The sequence below is a fragment of the Phaethon aethereus genome (assembly GCF_964289735.1).
Source record: "Phaethon aethereus genome assembly, chromosome: 3".
Lineage (NCBI taxonomy): Eukaryota > Metazoa > Chordata > Aves > Phaethontiformes > Phaethontidae > Phaethon > Phaethon aethereus.
In genome coordinates this window covers 34,068,550-34,094,535 of record NC_138576.1, presented here as the reverse complement: position 1 = coordinate 34,094,535, position 25,986 = coordinate 34,068,550, and the positions used below count along the sequence as shown (strand labels likewise).

The 25,986-nt window shown below is 37.6% G+C and overlaps 1 protein-coding gene across 1 annotated transcript in view; it reads right to left on the bottom strand.

The window, feature by feature from the left end:
* FAM135A (family with sequence similarity 135 member A) overlaps positions 1 to 25,986 on the bottom strand; it is a gene marked incomplete at both ends in the record, with an annotated part of 72,097 nt that overhangs the window by 32,812 nt on the left and 13,299 nt on the right. The window contains 9 exons of the mRNA XM_081998223.1: positions 1,536 to 1,691; positions 3,451 to 3,500; positions 5,179 to 5,256; positions 7,732 to 7,885; positions 8,255 to 8,381; positions 10,837 to 11,010; positions 11,339 to 11,409; positions 11,526 to 11,665; positions 15,755 to 15,834. Coding sequence (XP_081854349.1) covers positions 1,536 to 1,691; positions 3,451 to 3,500; positions 5,179 to 5,256; positions 7,732 to 7,885; positions 8,255 to 8,381; positions 10,837 to 11,010; positions 11,339 to 11,409; positions 11,526 to 11,665; positions 15,755 to 15,834 — 1,030 coding nt within the window. The remainder of the gene's footprint in view (positions 1 to 1,535; positions 1,692 to 3,450; positions 3,501 to 5,178; positions 5,257 to 7,731; positions 7,886 to 8,254; positions 8,382 to 10,836; positions 11,011 to 11,338; positions 11,410 to 11,525; positions 11,666 to 15,754; positions 15,835 to 25,986) is intronic.

The window sequence follows — 25,986 nt, the reverse complement described above, 5'->3', positions numbered from 1 at the left end:
CAGAAAGGTAAGTAAAATTTACAGATAGCCGGTAAAACGCTCACACTTCCCTACAGCTAGCACATCTAACAGAAAAGCCTTGAGCTTTTTCTGAAAGATTCCATTTATTCTCCAGAATAGGCCATTTCCACAACCATGATTCCCTCATTAAACAGTGTGATTTATCAAGTCTGTACATAAGACCACAGTCCAAGTATCCTTCATAATCAGTTTCCCCTCCAGAACCAAAACAGAAAGGGTTTTAATGCAAGTGACAGAAATGCTGGTGAGAAATCAAATCTCTGAGAAATAAAGCCTTAAAATAGACTTTGTTTTGGATTGTGACTATACAAAGCCCTGATAATGTGTATTCTCATTAACCAGACCTTCTAACAAGCTCTCTGCAGCTGGCTGTACAAGAAGTGCCTCCAGATAATCTCTTAAAATTACGTATTCTATAAAGTGTGTGAGACAAATGCTCAGATTGTGATGTCAGACAGCAAAGATGCCAGGCCAGCTGAAAAATCAAGCTGTGTGTTTGATGAGTAGGGGTGGTGGCTGTCATGGTTTATTTGGTTTTGTTTTAATGAATCTTACTCTCTGAAAACTTTAACATGTTAGGTTTCTTCAAATGGCCGCAAAAGATGGGAGGGAAAAATACATGTATTAGAAAGTAAGGGTAATGCTTTAGCTCATATTTGAAAATACTTCACTATGGGAAGGAGCATTGCTGTGGTTTTGCATGTTGAAAGCCCACAGCAACTATATATATATACACATATATAGAGATCAACCATGTGTAGGTACTCACTACATGTATTTTTATACATATGCACACATACACACTCCCATGTCAGACCGTTTCTGATACATCTCCTTGTTTTTAAAATCTCACTTAAGAGACTTTTCAAAGCTTATGAATGTTATAAATTCTTAATTCAGAATCGAAGTACATTTTGTTTTATGATGTAAGCAGGCAGCCTAAATGCAGTAGGGAAGTAAAACGCAGGGTGGGCACTAGGCATGGCTCCTCAGAAAAATACATCATTCTGCACAAATACATCTTATTCCACAGACTGCAATTTGCCTTCTGAACTGCATTTCTTATTCGAAAGATCAATGAATTAGTTGGTTCATAAACATAAATAATGTATTTTATGTATTATATTCCAAGAATAAGCACTAACAACATGATACACAAGCTAACAAATGCAATACAACAGCTCCCTTTATGATTCCAACTAACTTTCTCAAATAAAAATAGAAAAATTAGAATCTGGACTCTCATTTTGATACATATTTCCATAACAATGTGTCCCAGTAAGAATCACAGAATCACAGAATCACTAGGTTGGAAAGGACCTTCAAGATCATCAAGTCCAACCATTAATCCAGCGCCACCATGTCCCCTAAACCATGTCCTGAAGCGCCACATCCACATGTTTTTTGAACACTTCCAGAGATGGCGACTCCACCACCTCCCTGGGCAGCCTGTTCCAATGCCTGACCATGAACATGAACATGCCAGAGTTCCTAAAGCCAGAGTCAATACTTACTCTTAACGTGTGATGCTCTTGTGCTAGCAATGCTGTGACCTCCTCCTGTAAGGTAATGACCTCCAGAAATTGCCCCCAGAGAGCCATTAGAAGTGAGCAAAGCTGAGCAAGATTCATATTTATAAGTTCTGCCAGTTCATCAGGATTTTCCATTTTCTGAAGTTAGGAAAACATATTTATATGATTAACAGAGGAGACCATAATGTACAGACAAGAATCAAAAAAAGTGTACTTTATCAGAGTATCTTAGTAAAAAAAAGAATTTTAATTCAAAAAGGAACTTCCAAATGAGAACTGTTTTATCTAAGTATCAGAATTGAATTAATCTATGTTACAACACTAACAGATTATTTTATGTTGCTTTAAATATTATTCAGTTGTCTTTTGTCTCCTGACCTTAAATTAAAGCAACAATTCCATTTATGGCAACCATAACTGAGTTGCAACTGTTGTTATTTTCTAACATGCAAAAATATAGCGTGCCTGAAAGGAACAGGAATTAAGAATTAGAGAACAGAATATTGATACTCGGTATGTTAGTCCAACTTTGATACAATTGTAAAAATTTAATAAAGACATCTCTATTTTAGAATAGTCACAACTCACAATAACATTTATATGAAACTATATATCTACATACTCTTTAAACAAAATCAGGAAGCTTATAGTATGGGCTTCCTAGAACCAGACCACACAAAGAAAAATTCAGTGCAAAACAAGTTTTTCTTTCTTAACAGTCTACTATAATCCTGTGATATAGTTCCACACAAATCAAATGTAGACTGTTAGGCTTGTGTTCCCTGCTATTTTACAAAAATGTAATTTTTCAGAAACTTAACTGCAGGCACATAAGGCACTGAGGCAAAGGGGATTTTAAGAAGTAAAGGTAGTAAAGACCCAACTCTAACAACATTAAAGAGCAATTCGAAAAAAAGATTGCAAATACTGAAGCACCAACTTAGCAGGTGAGAGTGCAGTAAGAGAATGAGGAACTTTAGACGAGAACTGCACAAAAGAACTTAAAGGTGAAAAAGGAAAAAATACAAACATACTTTAGCAAGCTAAGGGAGAAACTAAAGAATTCACAGAAGCTATGTAAATCTAAAAAACCTTTTAATATTTAAAGTAAGATTATTAGTTTTCCAGAGAGAGCTAACTGTGCTGGCTCTGTCTCCAGTTATACAAATGATACCCTTTAAAAACCAGTATTATATTTCCTTGCAGTTATACTACTACTACAGTAATGAAAGACAAGCCTACTGTTGTGCAAAAGCTGGGCAGATGTGCACTCAGCAGCAAAGCATGGACAATCTTTCAAAAAAAAAATTTAAAACCTCTGCTTTAAACTTCACTATGACATCAAAATTAGCTATTCAGCTGGGCCTAGTTCTGACTAAGGAGAAAGTTGGGGAGACAAATCCAAGTAATCTGAAGTAGACAGTATTTCCTTGAGAATGCATGGAAAACAAAAGAAGGAGACAGCATCAGGCCAAATCCTTCCAGATGAGGGGATGACTTAGAGAATCTGCTTTTGTACAGCATACTACTACTGCTTGATCTTCTAACACATTGTTACTCGAGACCATCAAAACCAATGAATTCAAAGTATAAATGCAGAAAATTCAAAATGTGATTTTAATACAAGTAATCTACCTTTCTAAAATCTTCCATTTCAAGATATACAGAAGTTACCATGGCTACTACCAACATGCCAAGCCACCAGATCAACAGATAAGTTTTGGAGTCAGTTGAGCAATTTCTCTTTGAATGAGCAGAGGTGAAATAAGCGTTGGCAAAAAACATACAGGATGTTATCACTGAAACAGACAGTTTACTCCTAGAAGTAGCATATGAAATCAGCATACATTACTTTTATAGTTATTTCACATATTTAATACATGAAAAAACCCTGTACCTTTACTTCTTCACACAGTTCTGTAAGACGAACTTCTACATCTATGTTTTCTGGAAAGATGAGAGGACATATCCATGAAAAATGTACTTTTCAAGTTGCAGAGTAAAACCAATTATCTCACAAAACGATTTTAAAACATTAAGTGGAAAGAACCCATCAAATAAAACTTGAAGCCATATTAAGTGCCACAACAAACTTTAAATCAAGTAAATTATAAACTCCCATTGAAATAATTTCTTAGTAATTCCAGAGATTGAGGACAGAACACAATTAATAAGAAAAAGGTTTGCAATTGAGTATCATAATCACTTATCATGATACCTTGTCAAGAACACCAATTTTCCATTCAACATTACACTTGAAAATACTGTAATTTAGATGAAACAGTTTGCATATTATCCATTGAGAGCTGCTCAGCTATTCAGAAGCAATCTCATCATTCACAACCAAGGTAACACAATTCCTCTTCTACATCAGATTTTACAGAGATACCATTTTTCTACAGGTATATTATTTACCTAATTTGCAAGCTACAGGAATATAAACACAATTCTTCAATTGTCTGAGGAATTATATTTTAGTCAAATAAAACTTTTCTTTAATTGATCCTTCTCTCAGTAGCTCAATGGCAAGAGCAAATCAATCTTCCACGGTTTGGCAGCTTAAACTGGATATGAACCTTGAATGACTTATTCATAAAGAAAACAGATTTATTCCTTCAGGTAAGATGTTTTTCCTTGTTAATCGTTCCTATTCTACTCAAGGAAATCCGATCAATTAAATAATAATTTAGTACTATGTTTTGATTTCCTTCTATATCTGAGGTACCAGTAACAAGGCAACAACTTATAAACCCTAAAATTGTCTGTAATAAATATTTATATTTAAATTCGTTTTTGAAACACAGCACTAAGGAAAAAGCCCACAATGTTTCTCAAAAGCATACACCAACAAAACATGCCTTGAAGCCCACAATAATAAATTTAGGATATGGATAATTAACACAGCTTTACGGAATGGCAACAGTGTGTTTACTCAACTTGTCTTCAAATGCTACCACCTAGATTTGGTAAATATATATTGATTTTCAAGTAATTTAATCTATTATACTTAGGTTTAAACGTAATGCCCAACAAACTAATTCGCACAATTTCTGAGAAAATACGCAAAATGTAGAAATGCATGAAGCTCTCAGAAACAAGTTTAGAAAATGTGTTGGCCATTTAGATGTGGACAAATGCACCTTAAGTTTTGAGAATGTCTTGTGTAGTGTTTGGAAGAATCAAGCCTTGAGATACCAGAAACAACCTGAAAGATTTCTCAGTAAGAAAAGATATCAGTCTTTAATTACCTAAAAAATTGAGTCTGTGATGAATTAAATAAAAGTATAATTTTTAGCTGTTTTATTTAAATGATGACAACTGACTCAACTCTTCAATCATTTTTGTTTAGTAAAACAGAACAACACTAAACCAAAAAACAGTAATAATTTCCTGTTTTATTATCTGTATTCAGCTTAGAAATAAGTAGCTCAATTCTGCAGATTCCATCAGAGTTCAACATACGTTCACTATGGCTGAATGGTGAAACAGTGTTCCTGTTTACAAAAGAATATAGTATTTTATATTATTAGTAAGAAAACAATAATTTTTGTTATTAATAAGAATAAAATAATTTGTATTGTTAATAAAAATCTGAGGGGTTATATCACCTGCTTTGAAAACATACCTAGGTAGGCGTCTCTCTGGGTTCGTGGATATTTTCTTCTGAGAAGGCGTTCATAAAGGACCTGCATGCTGGCCTTGGCTAGTTATAGGGATTGCACACACATGACTAGTTACTACACTCCTTTTTTCATCTGTGATTTATTATTTGCCTTAAAGTTAGTAAAAAAGCTTATTGCTAGCCTAGCAATTAGTGCAGTTAGATCAGTACATGAAAGCATATAATTTAGTGTAGTCTCTAGATATCACTCGTGATAAACATTATGCTAGCATTTTTATTTCCTGAAACCAATAATACTTAAATGCTCAATTACAGTTAGAGTCCAATAGTTGTCTGCACATGCTTCTGCAAAATCACTGTTTTGTGTTAAAATTATATGACAGAGCAATAGCAAAGCAAACAGAAGAAACAAAATTAAAGAGAAAATAATTTCATTTGAAACAAAAAAAGTGACGATTCTGGGATTTAAACAGGACTTGAGATTCTCTTCTGCAACTCCCTTTTCGTCTTCACACATAAAATCTCCACTATAAAACAATTCATTTACTTTGAAAATTAAAAATAGATGCAAATGACAACCGTGTACTTTGTAAAGTCCAAACAGCTTCAATTTCCTTATAGACATCACAGAAGCACAGCTCTTTTTATTTTTTTTTACTGTTGATGGATTTTGGAAAAAGTAGCGTTAATGGTAGGCATTAGTTATTTTTCATGAGCAAAAGGTGAGTATAGTAGCATAATTAATATTTACATTATTAGTCCTTTTTGTTATACCAATTATCTAAATCAATGTATATACAAAATAAATAAATGAAAAAGAAAGATTTAAAAATCAGGCAACAGAGTAATAATAGCAGAGACTTAAGAAATTAAAAAAAACCACAGGAAACAAACTGTCAGCAGAGTATGTACAATGAATGTTAAACCTAAGTTGTAATTTTCTTTTCATATATTTATTTTGGGCATTTCTGTTCAAGCTTGCATTCTTAAAGGTAAGCTAAATTACCCACAGAAATGACAAAAGGTCTAACTCAAGTTCCACTGAAGCTTATGAAAATGTTTTTGGTTACCTCAATGAGATTTGAAAAACACAACCCAACTATGCAACTCAATGGACAAGCTTTTTTCCATTACATATATATTTTGTAGGAATGTTTACAGGAATTAAAGGTCCTATCTGAAATATTTAAGTATCAAGATTTAGCCTAAGCCTTTCCTTATAACAATAATGCCAACAGACTCTATTTGGGAAAAAGCAAATTTTGTCCTTAAAAGGAAGACTAAGAGTTGAGTCATCCCTTTAATAGGGTGTTCCTCTCCATATCAAGATTAAGCTAACTGTCACAGAAATATTCTTTGCACCATAACTGTAGCAGTGTTTTTGCTTCTATAAAGAAAAACTCTCAGTTTCTGGTATTTTCCTATGCACAGATTTGTAATGCACTCCCTCCTTCAAAAAAAAAAAATTTTAAAAATAGCTGTGTATTTTGTAATATACAAGTGAAACATTCTTTATTTGAATCACTAATTGACCACATCACATTTTAAAAATAGTTTTCACATCTCAACTTCCAATGTTATTGTTTCATAATGCTTAGTTTTGACATTGGTAAAATTAAACAATAAAAAAATCAATAAATACTGTCTACAATTAATGTAAACTCCAAAAGGCCTATATTTTGGATTTAAATAGAACTTTACATGACTAAAAAGGTATCTGCTTGATGAGAAAAAAGTCTAAATCATCCTTTATAACACCAATGTATTTTCCTTTTTCACTTTCACCGCTCTCCTAGTTCACAAGGCTCTCTAATATACCTGCATTCTACAGAAATGTAACATACATTTCCATACATTACATTTCATGTAATATTTTCATAGTCCCTTTTATCAAGTGTAGTTGCTAGAAGTCTTCATTGCCATAGAACTTAAATTTCTTTCTATAAGACCATCCTGTAAGAGTTTAATTTTAACTTTATTAAAGAAATAGCTTCTCTGAAAGCCTATTTTAACTACTCAGCTTTATAGAAACAGTTCTTGTCTATTCAGCTCTTTTCCTAATTCTTAGGTAACTAAGTCTGTTTAAAAGTTACACTACAAGTTGAGTCAGCAGCAATTTCTTTTTGTAGGTCTTTTTTTCAGGTGAGTTTCCATTGTAATATTCTTCTCAAATCAAAGCTTACAGAGTTCCAATTTTTATATAATGTTGCCTTATTACAAACAACCAAGTGCAGCATGCTACTTGGATTAAGAGTTTCTCTAAACTTTCTCACCACTAAACACGGTGATTTGAAATCACAAATCAAATCAAGACCAACAAGAAAAACAAAAAAATTTGCATAATTTCAGGCTGTTATCTCCTCATTTTATTAGTACTGTGACAGTATTTGTCTTTTTTTTTTTTTCCCCTTGAGTTACTAAATTCCAGCTCAGTTTGAGCAAAAAGATTTTAGATATACAAGATGTATGAAATTTATGCCGGGTTAGTCTAGAAAGAGGGGTATTTTTAATAAACATCAACAGGTCAAACGATGCATTTTATTAAATTCAGCATACCCAGTTCAATTCGGTGAGAAGAGGGGAGCTCCTTCGTTATCATAATGAAATAGCTATGTAACCCTTTGAAAGCAAGCAGCAAACTGGCACAAAGCGTATAGTGGAAATTATAGGCATGGCTGAGGAAAGACTCTGAAACGACAAAACTGCATCCCTTAAAAAGAAAAAAGATGAGGCACATATTAATTTTGTACAGTAAACAAAGTGTTAACAGAGTAGCTAAAAAGACAGATAAACAAATTGCCTCTTTTGACAAACCTCACACGTATTTTTTGCAATTTTCAATGTATTGCACTATCTTAAAAACATGGTTAAACACTAAATATTGCAAGTTTTCCACCTGCATGTTCCTGAAGCATGTAACATAGCCTTTTGGAACAATTTTTTTCATTTCCCATATCACGTGGCATACCACAGTAAGTCTATCAAAGTTCGTTCTTTATCAAGTAATATTTCTGCAGAAAAGATAAAATCCACACCACCCAACAAAATAAAAAAAAATGTTATACTGATACATTCTTACATCTGCTGATAACTGTTTGGTGTAGTTATTGCCAAAGACCACACTTTCAAGAGAAGGAATCACAGAGTCCCTGTTTTGTGCTGGTGCATTCCTGTTCAACCACGTATTCTTCACTGGGCGAGGAAAACTGCAAAAAGCACAAATGAACTCATAATTTGAACTCACTATGTGTCTGTGTGATCTATCATAGTTAAAATAAATTTTTCTTGAAAAGTAGTAGAAACAAGGACTCAGAAATGTCCTGGAAGTTCCTAGCATGGTGGGCTGCCTTTCTAAAACTCCTCAGGATGGCCCAGATACCTCAGTTAAGCCTCTGGTGCTGCACTAGGGTGCAGCTAAAGCAGTTCTCTTCGAAGTATGTCTCCAGCTAATTGGAGAAATTTAAGAAATTATTACCCTCAACTGTTCTGTTGCCATCTCTCCCCAGGAAGGTCAGCAGACTCCAGGCCAGGAGACTGTGCAAACTCTTCCTCATATTTCCAATGAAACCTCAAGTCATTTAAACAATATTCCAGAAAGTTTAAGCCATACAGATAAATTTTGTACTGTTATACGTAAGAAGCATTCATTTTCTGCCAACTTTGCTGTGGGGACTTTACCTTCTAACACTGAAGCAGTAGCAAGCAGTTGGAAAGCTGTCACACAAACTGCCCTGGCTGTTTTCCTAAGGGATGCCTGACCTCTTCCTACTGAAGAGGAAAGCCCATCCTGAACCCATGGGAGAACAGAGCATCCTGCAACAGTAGCCTTGTGAGAACAAAGAACTAGGAAAAATGAATGAAAGATAAAGGGCAGAAAGTGGAGACTTTTAGATAATGGGCAGAAATAAGCAATGACAGATTAATAAAAAGAGTAGATCGTACAGGACTCCAGGGCTGTAACCACATGGAATTATGTCCTCTTTTTCAAGCCAGGTGTTAATACTACTTATTCCCGAGAGAGGGGGAACCTGGATGCTACTCTGAAAAGGAACACACTCAGAAAATGACCCCCTAGGAAAGGAAGGGGTGCCAATAATGTAAGCATGACACAAACAGAGAAGCAAACTGTCACCCAGGAAAGCCCAAAGGACGAAGGGGAGTGAAGTCTGCAATGTTCATTGTTTTCAGAAAGAGGTGCTCCAGAAAAGCAAGTATGATGTAGATATGGCAAGTATAAAGTATTTGCTAAATATTACAATATTACAGGAGAACTTGGATCTTTAAAACAATTTTGTGGACGTTCTATTCTAAAGTAACATTCTACTCTAAAGATAACTGAAGCAGCATGGCACTTGCTGGTTTGTTTCAGTATCTCCTTACACAAGCTATATCAAGTTGAGGTTTAAAATTAAATAGCATTATTGTATCACCACTTGAGGAGCCAGAAACAGAGGAAGAATTATATTAAAAACATCACATTTCCTGCAACAGTAGAAGCAAATATATTTCTGACAAAATTAGTACCAAAACCTGTATTTCATTTGCTCACAATGAAGTTTGACCCTACCGCTACCGGATGAATACAGGGGAAATGCTTGCATTTCACCTGTTGTACAGTGTGACAACTTATACTTTACATACAGGCTGCTACTTTAAGTGCTTTATGTTATCAGATGAAGTCTTCAACAATACTAGCTTAAGATATTTCCCACCTTCTCATTATTTGTTCCTCTCCCAAATAATGCTGCACCATCCCTTCAGATGTGCCAGTTCAGTTGCTATATAACTACACCTAAAACACATCACCAAAACAATCCAACTTGGAGGGGAAAAAAGCCAAAAAAGAAAAAAAAGCTAGTTGAATCCTCCAAACCAGCACAGTCCTACTGCACAGAACAGCCGCCTAACATACATAGAGACATAGCTTTCCATGATGTGAAGATAGGGACAAGCAGTGGGAATGCCTTAAGCTAAAGATTTGGATATTTATGGCACAGTCTGAATTTGAATAGGAAGAAACTTGTGGGAAGTAGCATGGAGTATTCGAAGACCATGAAAGAAGGCAAAGATAGATACGTTAAGAAAAAGCTGTGTACAGAACACTTCATATGTGTGAGTGACTCTATGGCCCTTTTTCACACTTATTTTGAAACAGAGAAACAAGGTAAACAGAGATTGCAAGGGGTGACACAAGTCAATGAAATAAAAAGTCTTCAGTAAAAATCAGGCAAAAGGTACTTTAGAAAATGGTAAATTCATCATTTGCAGACATCATTGCCATTACGTAGTAAGTGAAAACTGTGAAGACAGCTAACAGAAGATGCCCTACTTGTATTAATGTCACCTATTTCAGTCACTATCTAGAGTAAGCAGCAGATCTTCCCCAATATCATATATTTATACAATCCTCCTCTTCTCTGGTCTTGGGTATTATCTCTCTTCTACACTACATACTCTTATTTCTAACAAAAACAAACTCAAAATTTGTTCCAGGTAACTTGGAAAACAAGATGTTTCTCATCCCTCTGGGCCCTGAATTCCAAAATCGTCATCAAGAAAACTATATTAGTCATAGATTTAACTCCTTCTTAAGTATTCTATTTTTATAACATTTCCATTTGCACACTCAGTAATTTATTTGTGTTTTATTAACAAGATTACCTTATCAATGGCTGATGCAGAGCAACCAAAGAAGCATGGACTATAACCGATATAACAGAAAGGTGGAAGTAATCAAACATAACATTGACGTAATGATGAAGGCCCCGGTGTAAGTTAAAGTGCAACTTTAAAGTTCGGCTACTAATTGGCTGTAGTGTGCTCAGGTCATCTGGTCTGAAAAGAAATTAAAACAAAACAACATATAATCAGAACAATCATATTTAAAGTGCAAGATATTAATAACTGACTCAGATAGCAATTCAGCATAGGTCTATACTTTGGAATGCAATAACATCCTCCAGGAAAAAAAATATGAAAAATAAAAACCCAGAATGAGACAAAGCAGTTATGAAATCTTAACAGATTTCACCACTGTATTTCTTTTTTACCCTCATATATGGCTAATGTGAACACACTACATCTATATATAATACAGATTTAATCAGTTAAAAAAGTTAACATCTATTGTTACTTTAATAAAATCTTCTGTATTTAAACTTACGAATAGTCTGTATCCGTGAAGTGGAGATCTAATGTTAACAGGAAGTTCATTTCATTAAGAGACTCCTCAATCTAAAAAGAAATTGTAGAAGCATGAAAACTTTTAATGTCTCTTATTTATACTAATCCAAATTGTACGTATCAAAGACTTAATTATCTGAATACAGTAAAGTTGAATGGAGGATTACCTTCCTCTCATCTAACAGCATTTTTATTTTGAAAATCATCACATCATTCACAGATACTTCCTCATTTTTGTAAAGAATCTGAAATGTTTTACTGCAAACTATATTGTCGTGGATTGAAGCAGGAAAGGCAAGATCTGCACCTAAAAAGAGAAATAAATGTTAATATAATTGGCTGAGAACCTGGAAACCCCAGAGCAGCTAATACGTGGAACTATCATTCCTATCCGTTTCATGACCACTATTAAATCTGTAACACCAACAATAACAGCAGTTTCCATTTCAGTCAGCAACTGCTAAAGTTTGAAGGAGTGTATTTTATTTCAAAGAAATACTGTATCAATATTTTTAATGTAATTTGCTTTTAATATACGTTCTAAACTGAAGAATTTTTGCTTTGTTCCAAATTGGAGTAAGACATTCTAGGCATCAAAAATCCTAATAAAAATCCTGAAATTTGTCTTGTTTCATCCAGCATTCCTGTTGATTTGCAATGTTTAACCACACTGAGAACTCTTAATTACGTACAGATACCAATGAGGTTAAATGACATATACCACTCCACTGAATTAATCAAAACCAGAGGTGATTCATTCTTTCCTTCCAAATCTTTGCATACTGCTCTGACCAGGCCAGTTCCAAGTGTATCACGTGAACCTTACATTTCTCATTCAGTACAACACTTCTGTTTTCAGTCCAGAGGCTGCTCATCAAAATGAGTTCAGAGAAGTGTAATAAATGGTTGGGAAATCCTTTGCCAAAAAAAGGTTAAAATACTTGCAGAAGAAATGAGAAAGGCAGTGCTTTAAAACAGTTATTGAGGAAATATTTAGCATAATAGCAAGGGGTTATCACACAGGAAACACCATGATGGGCACCATCCTGTGAAACAACACATAGAAGAAGATGGAACTTGGAAGAACAGAAGTAGTAATAGAAATACTGACATTTTCTTATCACTCCTCTGCAAGCAGACTCAACAACATTAACCTCTCCCAGAACACAAAGTCTTTGAAATGGTATAAATGAGGTTGCAAAACATTTTCTTAAATTCTTCTTAATAAATCACTTCAAAGAAAAAAAAATCTGCAAAGTTTGTGCTTTACAAATTTGGGGTCTACAGGCTGTAGAAAATCACTGTACCTGGCAAATACTCACACTTTACGAGCTTCATAACACCTTTTTTCATCTTCCCTTCACAAACTAGAAACAAGTAAAAATCCTGGGGTTTGCTGAAGTGCTTTCATACGTATCATCAATTTAGGTGTCCTGGACAAAATGCTTACAAAGGCCGAATCATTAAAAGAGTAATTCCCTTATATATAATGCCACTTTCAGCTTACATCCCTCTGTGTCATCTGTTACAAGCGAAGGGCACAGCGGGTATGGTTTCACATGACACGTAATCTGATATAACTGCACAGCGTCAGCAAAAGGGATCTCCCACTCCAGCCTGATGCAAGAGAAGTAACGCAGACACCTGGCCCAGGTCCCACTTCCTATGCAGCATCCAATTCTGAGTTACAGCCCTCAGTTCTGATGACTTCAGTGTAACGTGAAACAGCACCCTCAGAGCTGAGAAAGCGCAGTTGAAGAGGAAAAGCGGACACCAGGAACAGGCCGAGCCACATCTACGTGGGGAGCAAGGTCTCACGAACGGTAAGTCAAAAAATAGTAGTTCTGCCTTCTTAAGTCAACTATGCACTGACTGGCCAAGGCTATCTTTAGGCTTCTATCCACACAAAAAGCCATCTCAGCAACAGAGGGGAAAAAATAGCAGGGAATTAATTTATTCTTGCATCGTAAAAATAGACACCTCATTCCTAACTTGCTCTTTTTTTTTCTTTTTTTAATTTTTTTTTTCTGAAAACCAGACACAAGTTTCTGATAGCAGGAGGAATTCACAACAGTGTCAAATCTGAAACAACCTTATAAAGCCTAGAATTACATACGTTTTTCTTTCAACTTTCTAGAGCATGACTACATCTCCCTTCAAATTACAAGACTGCCAGGAGACCGTCACAAGGCTGGAGCTAAAGCAAGTGGCTTGCCATATCGCATCTGTAACGACGCTCGTCCTGGGTCCTGAGCAATTCTAGTGAACTACTAAAGGATGTGGGAAATTGAAATGGAGGAATACTGGATTTAAATTATCACAGGGCCTCAGGAAGAGCTGGGAAGGGCTAGGCAAGGAAAGGAAGGAGGTGCAAAGGAACAGGAAGAAGGGTAAAACTAAGACTGTATATTTAAGTTGGGGAAATGAAGGGATAGATCAAACAAAAAAGTCTGTGAGTCTGTGGGAGAGGGGAAAATGCACAGCTAAGGTAGGGAAACCGCAGGTGAGTTGTGCAGAGGCTAGGCAGAGCCAGAAGTAGGCAAAATGACTTGGACTGGGGAGGGAAAACCATCACACTGTCAAAGAGAATAGGATTTAGAACAGGTAAGTATGAGGAAGACAGAACAAGAGAGAGACAGAAAAGTACAGGAAGAAATACCTGACCAACAGAGGACATAATTCTCAAAAGTGAGAGTTGTGGGCTCCTGTGCAGCCGCCTCTGTGGTCAACAAGCAACAGACACTTTCAAGCAGTGGGTCAACCCTCTTAGCGCTAGTCCACAGGTAGCCTAAGAGCAGCTATTTTCTACAAATAAGGCAGTCTCAGTAACTGGCATCAGCTAGTCCACCACCTTGAGCAGGAGAGCAGCGAGTTAGAGCATCCAGCTGAAACGAATGGAAGGCAGAGGTCCTCGGCAATGTCGAGCACAATCACACCCACAAGGACAAACTAACGCCCTTTCCCTGACCAGCTTGTACCCTTCTCTCCACTTTATTGTGGCACAAGCATTAGCAGTAACTACCTGATACAAAAACCAAACATCTAAAAAGGACCTCAGTTTTTGGGTTTGGAGGGATTTGTTTTTTTTGTGAAATGGCTGCTTGTCAGCTGAATGAGTTCCCCAGTCGAGTTCCTGAGCCAAATCAGACACTTGTGGCAACAGAGCACCAACATGAATCATGGCCTCCTTTTTTTTTTTGTTTGACAGCACTGCTGATCTAAACTCACGTGAAACTGCAGCCTTAATGTTTACATCCTTTATGCCTAGCAATGAGAGAAAAAGGGCTAACATGTCACAATTTATTAACAAGACTGCAGCTTTCTGAAAAAATAACTGACCATTCTAAAATATACCACGAAATGGAAAAACTTTTTTTTCCATGATATTAAACATATCATTAAGTGACACTATTAAAAAAGTACTGTTTGCTAAAGGATTGGTTTAGCTGAGCTAAATTCCCTAAACCACAGTAAACTTTACCTTTGAAGTGGAGTAATCTTGGTTCATAAGAATTGTTTATTCCACACCAATACAAGAAATATTCAGAAAGCATGACTAAAATTCAATGTCTACATTGCTGCTCTACTCAGAGTTCCTTTTAAAATAACCTAAAAAATTCAGGTTTCAGTAATCTCATGTTACATTTTCTCAGACTGTAGTAGTTTTTTGTTCCTTGCAATTCCAAGAATTCCGCCAGACATTTGAAAACTTAATTCATTTTCTGTTTTTCACATTTTTACAGCATGCTGAGCTGTGAGAATTAGGACAGCACTAACAGCTTTCTCCAGGCTCAGTTTGCCTGGACAAAGAAACCAAAAGTGAGTGCCAAGTTAAAAAAAAAAAAAAAAGAAAAAAAGATGAGGGAGTAGGTAATTCTGTGCAGGTTAAATCCATTTTCAACTTTGCCACCAGACAGCAAGAGAGCAAGTTTAAAAGCAGCAAGACTGAATCCTTTTACAGTAATCTTTTCAGAAAAAAATGAGCTTAGCAACTCGTACAAGAGTCTGTATCTGAAGTTCTCCACCATTTTGAGGATGTCTACTTAAATGAGATCTGCCCTTGGTCACCTTAGTCTGAAACATGAAGAAGACTGAGCAGATCAGTGGAAAAAACAGGAGACACTAATATAAAGGAATCACCATGTTTTGCTACCAGCAAGGGGAATTAACAGAGGAGAGAGAGTAGCACAAATTCTGTAATCAACTTTTAAGTCTCATTGCTAAGAACAACGTCGTTTTTCAGCACATCATCATGAAAGAACTTATATTTTTATTGTGTTAGTAACAAAATTAAAAACACTTTTATATTAGTTTTACCAATATAAGACAAAAAGCATGCTCCCTTAATTAGCAAGGCGAGATAATGACCTCATTTACTAAAAGTTTTTGTACTTACCAGTTGCATGTAACAAGCTAGCTTCTAATTTGTGTGGAATCCTTGGAGGAATTTTCATAGATGCACGAATCTGGTAAAAGCTAAAGCAAAAGACAGTGACTTACAACACATGCGGTACAGTACATCTCATTTACCATATACAGATACATACAACGACAAAGGCAAGAATGGAGAGTGGGAAGGAGGAACAGGGCAAGAAAGTCCATGAAGCTTAAAACTGTCTTAGTTTGACCCTTCATTCTGTTAGGTTATTTTCTTACTCATTAACCAGAGAGGCAGCCAAACGTGAATAAAAGAAGCCTCAACACAGAGCTAGTTTTTCCACACCCCACCGTGTCGGGGAAAGTATTTATGGAGATACATGGTAAACTACACTGAAGAAGTGATATGAACGAAAAATCAGGATTGTCAGTTACACTACAACCACCTCAGAATGATTTACCATGCAGCATAGCCAGTTCTTCTGCTGAAGGAGCTATTTGTGAAACTGCACATGCCGCCCCAGCCCTGGATCCCCAGAAAACATACCATTTACCATATACTCTCTACATTTCTTATGGCCACCAGATATTAAAAAGTGCAAATAAAGGATCACACTAAGCAAAATATGACAGTACTTGCAGTTGTTAAGATATAGTACTATTGTCTTTATGCTATCAAAGGCAGGAACTGCAGGCTTAAAGTCTAAAACTAAAAAAAAAAAAAATGAACCAACCCCACAACACAAAAGTTTTTGTTTTCTGGGTCTCTGCCCCCATCTTTAAACAGTTTTTAATCCTATTCAGCTCCATACTGTTTCCAACTTTGATTTTCATCTATGAAATCCCTAATTGTCACCCATACTGATTTTATGGAAGTCTTTTCATGACACACGCACCCATATACACTTAGATGACATGTTCTCTCCATCTCAAGCCATTTCACATTATTTATTTTTGTCTGAAGGGGTTACCTTCAGCTCCTCAGTGAGCTGACATGACCTACCACACAGTCCCACAAACACTAACACCAACAAAAAGGAGGGAGCAAGAACATTCACAAGTAGAGAGCAGGAAGACAAAAACGCCTTTTTAGGGAGAAGCATGCTCTTAAAAGCCCTTATGAGTATGCAATTTACCCGTTGTATTCCACTCCCAATGTACACCCACTCAGTCTTATGACTCTTTTTCGTCATCCCCAATATCCAAATCCAAACAACTCTAATCTATTACGCTATTCTGATTTTGTCGTCTAACACTTCAACTAAAGCTGACCACCCAGGACTTTGCTAGCAACTGATGCAACTGTGTACTAGCCTAACAGTCAACCAATAAAAAAATTCTTAATTTAATCCTCCCACAAAATTAAAAAGTCAACTTTAGTCTGGTCAAAACTATACCTCACAGAATGCTTATAACAGAAGATACTTAATGAACAAGTGATATTGCTAGAGACAAGAGATGAGAGCAAAATGATTCCTACCTTTTTAAAATTGAATAGAATTTAACCTATTGCAAACTAACAATTAGATATTTTGTTTTTAGAAACCCACAGGTCAAACATGATTCTATATACACTTCTTAACCAATTGATAAACAGTAATTGAATTCATTTTGCATTGGATTAAAAGAAATGAATGTAAAATTAAGCTTTCATTGTCATCTTCTCCAAGAGTGTAAGGAATTGAGGAGATTAAGAGAGACCTCTCAACATTAATCCAGGAGTATGCAATCTAGTACACGGATGTACTCCTTTTCTTTGGGTCAGATGTGACTTCCATCATTCAGTCAGTTACTCACGTCATCTATACTGAGGAGACATGATACATTATAATGTATAATAGCCTCTGCAAGGAGATGCTTTCCACCAGCCCCAGTTTCACACTGCCATTTTACGGATCCACAGTAAACATTTATCAAGAGCCTGACACCCTACCACTACAAGTTGCATAATGACTAGCCTGTGATGGCAGAGCATTGAGCTTGTTACTTCAGGTATTAAGAAAAGACTGCAAAATCATTGGTATGTTTATATTTAATATTATGTCTCAGTAGCTTAGAGACGTGCCAGATATTTTACTTTATCTCACCCTAACCTTCTATCAAACTGGGTCCTTTTTCTAGAATTTAAAATGTCCAAAATCTGTATTATTCTTAGTTCATCTTTAGAACCATGTGACACCTCTACAGAGCATAAATTTAACTAAGGCTTAACAACTTTATTAAATGTGGATAGATTAATGAATTAGGACTATAAGAAGGTAAAATGAAAGGCAAAAGCAAAATAGAAACTGAGCACTGAACAGAAAAAAGGTGCAATGTGATATTCCTATTACTTAATGCAATCAGACCCATTTGCCCTGAAGATGCTATTAAGTGACTGTTTACAATCTGCGCCTCAAAGAAAGCAATCAATAGTACTGTTCGTGCTTAGAATGCAATTTGTGAAGCAAAGAGGCTCTTAGGACATCCTTCTTTTTCCTATTATTACCTGTTAGCAATTAATCAAAAGCAGAACATTCTACCTTTTATGCCATAAACCCTTTACCTGTCTCCCATTTTAATGTGGGCTAATGGGAAGATGAAGTTGTATTGTTTGCTTGAATGAGATAGGTGGCTTTCATTTGCAACAGATTTCTATTTTAAGCAGTTTATAACATAAAACATTCACCTGTTAATCTGAAAAATAAAATCCTGTAGGAGTTCAGGTCAGGGCAAATATGTAAACATTAATTCAAAATCTTGTGCCTAGATGTTTGAAACAATTATTTAACTGCCCCAAGATACTTTAATTAAAAAAAAAAACCCACCTCCTACACAGTATTTTCATTGCCACCCATCTTTAAATGCAAGACATATGAAGGATCTATCTGCAAATGAAGAGCTATAATACTGAAACAATGTACTTTATCCACAAAGGGATTACATTTCTAATATATAAAATAAGGAAATGCTTTCTAAAGTCAAGATATACATTCCTCATCTGACAGCAGATTTAAAAAAAAAAAAACCAAACTGCATCGAGCCTCCTCACTCTCTTGCCCCCAAGCCTTGCCTTCCTCATCTTCCTTCCATCTCTGGTTCAACTCATTAATGAATTTGTGTTGCAATGCTTCCTTTTCTATTAAAAAAACCCAAACAACAACAAAACCAAACCAAGTCACTTTCAACTATTTACCAGCTGTACCATAAAGACTGTTTAGTCCTCATATATGCAACAACTGACCCATACACCTGATCTGTTCTGTTGTATCTGCTTGGGCCTCCACGCAGCAATTCAGTACCAAGGACGTGTTACTCACCTATCACATTCAATTATCCCAAATATCCTGAAAATACTCTGTAAATAAGATCTGAATACAATCAACTTTCCATTATCTTATGTAACGGGAGAACGAAGGTACCCTGGGTAGTGGAAAATCCCAGACAATAACAATGCTACAGAACACGCCACCGATGGTACAGCAATCTGCCCAAATAGATAAAGTGGCTTTTGTCTACCAACACTTTCAAACCCCGGTCCAGCATCTTCCAAGAGGCGGCATGTGCAGACCTACTCAGGCAGTTCAGGCTTAGTACTACAACTTTTCAGAGGGTGTAACAGTTTGGGTCCATCAGTGTGTCTATACTGTAATGACTTCCTGCAGCCCACAGGAATGGAGAGCATGGTACATTTCAGTGGCATGGCCAGTACTAAAGCTAAGTCAGCAAAGTTCATATGCCCAACCTTGCTGGAGCGCATTTTCTCTGACACACACCCGTAGTCCCAGGAACATAACAGAGGAACACTTGAACTGACCCCGCACCAGTTTGGCTCCTTCTCAAGTCCTGACACCGACAGCAACCAGAAAAAATGCCTTACTGATTTATAGAGACAAGGGCTCTGTGTTTATTTCAAGATTTATGTAAGACTGTTTTCCAGAGCAGAAATATTAAAAAATTAAATAGATCAAGCTTTGCAATTAGCATTAAGATACCAGAAAAGTGCAGGGGTTCATAATGCTTGGACTAATAGTGATTTTTTCGGTGAAGATTTTTGAAGAGTAATTTGAAAAAAATCTGTGTTATAACCTGCCCCTTAATCTCTCTTTTGACTGCCTTGAATGAGGAAAACATAATTTTCAGATTACTAAGGGTTGCAATTTTCAGATAACAAAGAAGACAGAAATATTTTGACGAATGTGCTTTAAAGCTATGCTCCCTGTTTTGAAGAGCCAATGGCATCCAGAAAGGTGGTCTACTATAAGAACACACATTAATCATCCATGAGAACAGCAGCATCCATCAGTGTAAGGACCTTTTGCTACTTTTTGGTCCATTACCTGAAGCAGGATAGCTGAGTATTTCACTAAGAGTAAAACAACAGAAATATCACCAAGAACTGTAATTTACAATACAATGAAAAAATGCACTAAAAGATGGACCAGAAGCAAGAACCTGATATCAAATAGTTGCTAGATTACCCTGATAGATTATGCCATGATGTTTAGAACCAACACTTGATAATTCAGCAAGATGCATTTGGATCATCTTTGATGATACAACTATGGTTTAGCATTTTAAAAGTCTAGGCTACCCCAGCAGCTAACGAAGTAAAGTCTTAACGTGAGTTGCTACAGAACGGGCAGTACAGGGAACAGATTTAGGATGAACAGCAGACTGACAGTTGGATGAAGGTCTGACACCACACAAAGAAAAGATTTTGAGTGAGTGTTTAGCACCATTTTGTCAAGACAATGAGCAGGTTACAACTGCTTGACTTCAGGTAGCTGATGTAAGAGTGGTGTGAAGAACAGTCTCCAAAGGGAGACTCAGCAAACTGAGACTTAAAGAAACTTAAGCATTGGAACAAGTAGTCCAGGTAAGTCATGGAACCTCCACCCATGGAAGCTTTCAAGATGTGAGGGGACAGAGCTCCAAGCAACATGGTTTGGATTGAGTGCTGACCCTGCTTTCAGCATGAGGGTGGACTGTATGACATGCTGCTATCCCTTCCACCCTGAATCCGTCTGTGATCCCAGAGGTTAAAGGAAACCTATAAAACAGGGTTTAGTAATTTACAACATGGGTGACCAAAAGGCAACACAGCAAGAAGTGCATACGGTTGGGAGCTGGTACACAAAACAAGTTGGAAAGGCATCTGTGAATGGAGCATATTCCAGCTACTGGCTTTCCCACGTCTAAACTCAGGAAGACACAAGCAAGACACTTCTCAACAACTGATTTGCTTGCTTCTCTGAAAGGCATCTTCTTCCAGTTCCTATTAAATTTCCAGTGTCCTAAACTTGAGGAAAAAAAAGACAATGTACAACACTACTTCTGAAAATTTGCCAACCTCTCCTTCTCTAAATGCTTCAAGCATTTACCTTTACATATCTTGGCCACAGACATGAGGTTGAGGATGAACACCTGATCTCTTGCTCTGGTTGCACTGCTTAAAAGCTTTGTCCTGAATCAGTTCCACATCCATCCTCCAAGAGGTACTTTGCATTTGCTTCACAATATATGACTTCGCCTACATATTTGAGATGTTTACTGAGAGAGCATACACAAGCTAAGCTAAAGTCACCAACAGAGAGCTTATAAATATACAGGAGATTTCTGCAAACAACAGTCTATGCAGTCTTCTTCAGTAAATAAACGTGTGTACTTGCTGCTGTCCTTATGTCTCACTTGGTCCTCAATATAATCATATGCAAATCCATAACCACACTATTAAAAGGTTCAAGAATATCTGGAGCTTATTGTCCTTAGTACAGATGTGGTAGGGAATGGTCTTCTGAAAAAGGTAATTAGAATTACTGCTCTCCTGTAGGCAGAGGAGATCTCTACTGTCCATCATGTATGAAAGATTAAATCATTTCTATCGAGCTGCATTAAAATCTTGAAGATTCAAAATCCTACATGTGCCAGAAAAGGCTTTTCCACACAGGAAAATTTACAGGTTTCTTTTTTCACTGGGATCATCATTCAGATGGGCATAAGTAAGTTTTTTTCATCACATTTGTTGAAAAATATCATTTATAATCTGAGCAAGAAATAGGTTTATCAATAACTGGAATGTATCTTACTACCAACAAAAAATTAAATGTAGGAAGTCATGGTTATTGGACTTTTTCATGCTCTCACATGGAACCACAGACAGCAATGTGTGCAAATGTGGTCATAAAGGGCAACCATTATTAAAAAAAAAAAATCTCATGCATAAAAAAAGTGTATGTGCCTTTACAGTGATAGGTGCATGAGCCTTTACTCAAAAAACCACTTACTTTGCCAGCTGAAGTACATTCCAAGGGAAATGTATGAACTGAAAAAACTTCACAATACAATTCATCATTAAGGTGAAACTTTTTTGCAGGTCCTCTCACTAGGCAGAGGAAAGGCTGATACGCGCATGGCAAAGTCTGATCCTTCCTATTCTGTGAATCCCAGTGCGCTCACTGCGCACTTAAATACAATCAGTTGTATTAACAAGAGCAAGCATCGAACACTGTGGAATGCAAAATTCATGTGCATATTGGGTCACCTGCAGGGCAGCTTCTAAATTTATCAGTTCACCAAATGAAGAAACAGCTGTTATCCTGTAGGTTTTAAAAAGGGTAGCAAGGAGGACCCTGGGAACTACCGACCTGTCAGCCTCACCTCTGTGCCTCAGAAGATCGTGGAATAGATCCTCCTAGAAGCTATGCTAAGGCACATGGAGGACTGGGAGGTGATTCAAGACAGCCAGCATGGCTTTACCAAGGGCAAGTCTTGCCTGACCGACCCAGTGGCCTTCTCTGATGGAGTGACCACACCAGTGGACAAGGGAAGAGCTAGAGATGTCGTCTATCTGGACTTGTGTAAGGCCTTTGACACAGTCCCCCACAACACCCTTCCTAAATTGGAGAGAGATGGATTTGATGGGGGGACTGTTGGGTGGATGAGGAATCGGTTGGATGGTCACACCAAGAGGGTAGTGGTCAACAGCTCAATGTCCAGATGGAGATCGGTGATGAGCAGTGCCCCTCAAGGGTCTGTACTGGGACCAATCCTGTTTAACATCTTCATCAATGACACAGACAGTGGGATCAAGTGCACCCTCAGTAAGTTTGCAGAAGACACCAAGCTGAGTAGTACAGTTGTCACACCTGACAGACAGGACGCCATCCAGAGGGACCTGGACAAGCTCAAGGAATGGGCCCATGTGAACCTCATGAGGTTCAACAAGGCCAAGTGCAAGGTCCTGAGCCTCAGTCAGGGGAACCTTGGTGTCGTGGTTTAGCCCCAGCTGGTAACTAAGCACCACACAGCCGCTCACTCACTCCCCCTCCCGCAGTGGGACGGGGGAGAGAATTAGGAAAAAAAACCTCATGGGTTGAGATAAACACAGTTTAATAGGACAGAAAGAGAGAAGGAATCAACAATGATAATACCAACAAAGGAATGTACAAGAACAAGTGAGGCCCAATACAGCAATTGCTCACCACCCAGTGATCGACAGCCTGTCCCCGAGCCGCGATTTCCGCTCCCCGGCTAACTCCATTTTATGTACTGGGCATGACGTTGTATGGTAGGGAATATCTCTTTGGCCAGTCTGGGTCAGCTGTCCCGGCTGTGTCCCCTCCCAGCTCCCCGTGCACCCCCAGCCTTCTTGCTGGCAGGCCAGCACGAGAAGCTGGACTGTCCTTGACTGCTCAGCAACAACCTAAAACATCAGCACATTATCAACAGTTTCTCATCCCAAATCCAAAACAGCCTCACACCAGCTTCTGTGAAGAAAACCAGCTCTATCCTGGCTGAAACCAGGACACTTGGTACCAGCACAAGCTGGGGGATGAAAGCATTGAGAGCAGCCCTGCCAAGAAGGACTTGGGGTACTGGTGGATGAAAAGCTGGACACAAGCTAGCAATGCGTGCTCATAGCCCAGAAGGCCAACCGTATCCTGGGCTGCATCCAAGGCAGTGTGGCCAGCAGGCTGAGGGAGGTAATCCTGCCTCTCTACTCCGCTTGGAGATCCCACCTGGAGTGCTGTATCCAGCTCTGGAGCCCTCAGCACAGGAAAGACAAACACCTGTTAGAGCAGGTCCAGAGGAAGGCCACAAAAATGATCAGAGGGATGGAACACCTTTCCTGTGAGGACAGGCTGAGAGTTGGGGTTTTTCAGCCTGGAGAAGAGAATGCTCTGGGGAGACCTTCTTGCAGCCTTCCAGTACTTCAAGGGGGCTTCTAAGAAAGATGGGGACAGACTTTTTAGCAGGGCCTGTTGCAAAAGGACAAGGGGTAATGGTTTTAAACTAAAAGAGGGCAGATTTTGACTAGATAGAAGGAGGACTTTTTTTTACAATGAGGGTGGTGAAACACTGGCATAGGTTGCCCAGAGAGGTGGTTGATGCCCCATCCTTGGAAACATTCAAGGTCAGGTTGGACTGGGCTCTGAGCAACCTGATCTAGTTGAAGATGTCCCTGTTCATTGCAGGGGGTTAGGACTCAATGACCTTTAAATGACGTTGCAACCCAAACTGTTCTGTGATTCTATGATATGCAAAACCTCAGAAGAGCTCTTGGGATCTACTGAATGCAAGGTCCTGCTGAAAACACACTCTGCACTGCAGACCACCACTAAGACTTCTCCTTTTTCCAAGGTGACAGAGCAGTAGCTCTGCTAAGCATGCTTCATCTGGCACACCAGGAAACAGAGCTAGGGATGCAGCACTGCTTTATAAATATGGAATGCTGCACTGAAATGAGGAACTGAGAAAAATGGAGAGAGGACTGAGTCTCCTGTGAGGAACAGGCAGCTCTCGAGGCAGCAAAGCTGTTGTAATGGCTCGGTCAGACTGACCCTGGCAGAGGTGTGTTTTCTACACATCTTCTACAGATCACACCTCTTCCCACAGAAGCAAACCTGCACCAACAGAAACGCCTGCTGTTGTGAGAGGTTGAGTCAGCAAAATATTGAAAGAATCCAACAATGAGAGAGAATGTTCTTTTACTTCTGTTCAACATCTCTCTGTCCTACAAGCTAAGCCCCTTGCTACGGCCGAGACCCTACATGAGTAATTCTTTCATGGATATATAAAAATCCATTTCAAAAGCAGTAAAGATATTTAGCATTTCACACAACCAGTCACAAGCTTGTACTGACAAATGCCAGCATATGCACACTTTTCAAGGCACTCTGAGTAGGCTTCTGACGTTTAAAGCATTTCAAATTATCTTGGAACACAAATACTCTAATATAAATATTACCACAAATTTGTCAGAATTATTTGGTAACCTCATAGGTATTCTGCAAAAAAGCAATCCAGGCAAAGGCACACAAATAAGGGGCAATGAGGAAAATCAGAAAGGAAGTAAAAATAAGGTGTAAGGAAACAGAAATAAGAATATAAAAAGACACAGAATAAAGCAGAGGCAATGAAATGCTGATTCTCAAAATGACAAATGTAAAAAGAGAAGAGAATTGGTTAGCCTTGTTCCTTAATCTTCCCCTCCAGGAGAAAAGCAGAGTCATCAATAAACATTTAATCCTACCAAAACCACCTGGGGCCCACAGACTACCAAATGGCCAACAAATCAGTTATATGTCTTACGTAGACAGGTAATTATTTAATACAGGTATAGAACACACAAAAAATTCTTATCTCGCAATTGCTTTGTAATAAGTACTTCTAATATGGACCAATATGAGATTACACTCTGCTATAATTGTGAGGTTTATCTCGTTTAACAAATTCTAATTCAGATACTTGAGCAGCAGGAAAATTATTGTGTCCGAAAGACTTTGTTTAAAATCTTTTATCAAGCCCTTCTGTGAAAAATCCAGGTATTTCCCAGCTGGCTAACATATTTTTGTTAATATAAGTAAAACAAAGGGCAAACTTACAGGAAATAGATAAAAGGTTCCCATCTATTTGAAAGCAAGTTTCCTTGAACATGAATTATCTTTTTAAAGTACCTCACACATCTATGCCACGCATTACTTCTGACCATTAAAGATATATATAAACAATACAGTTATCAGACCAAAAGTTTGATGAGAAGTATTTGGGAGACTAAGACCTCAAATAAGTCACAGCAGCTTGTTATGAAACAGGATTTAAGTACATAAGACAGGAGAGAGGAGAAAGTAAATGCAGCTGGGGATTTTGCCTTGCTATTACAAAAGCCTTTTTTCTGTTTTCTTACCACAGGCACACTCAGGCAGAATTCCTGCAGTGGTTATGAACATTTATTTAAAAACTTGAAAGGGGAATACTCTCAAATAAATA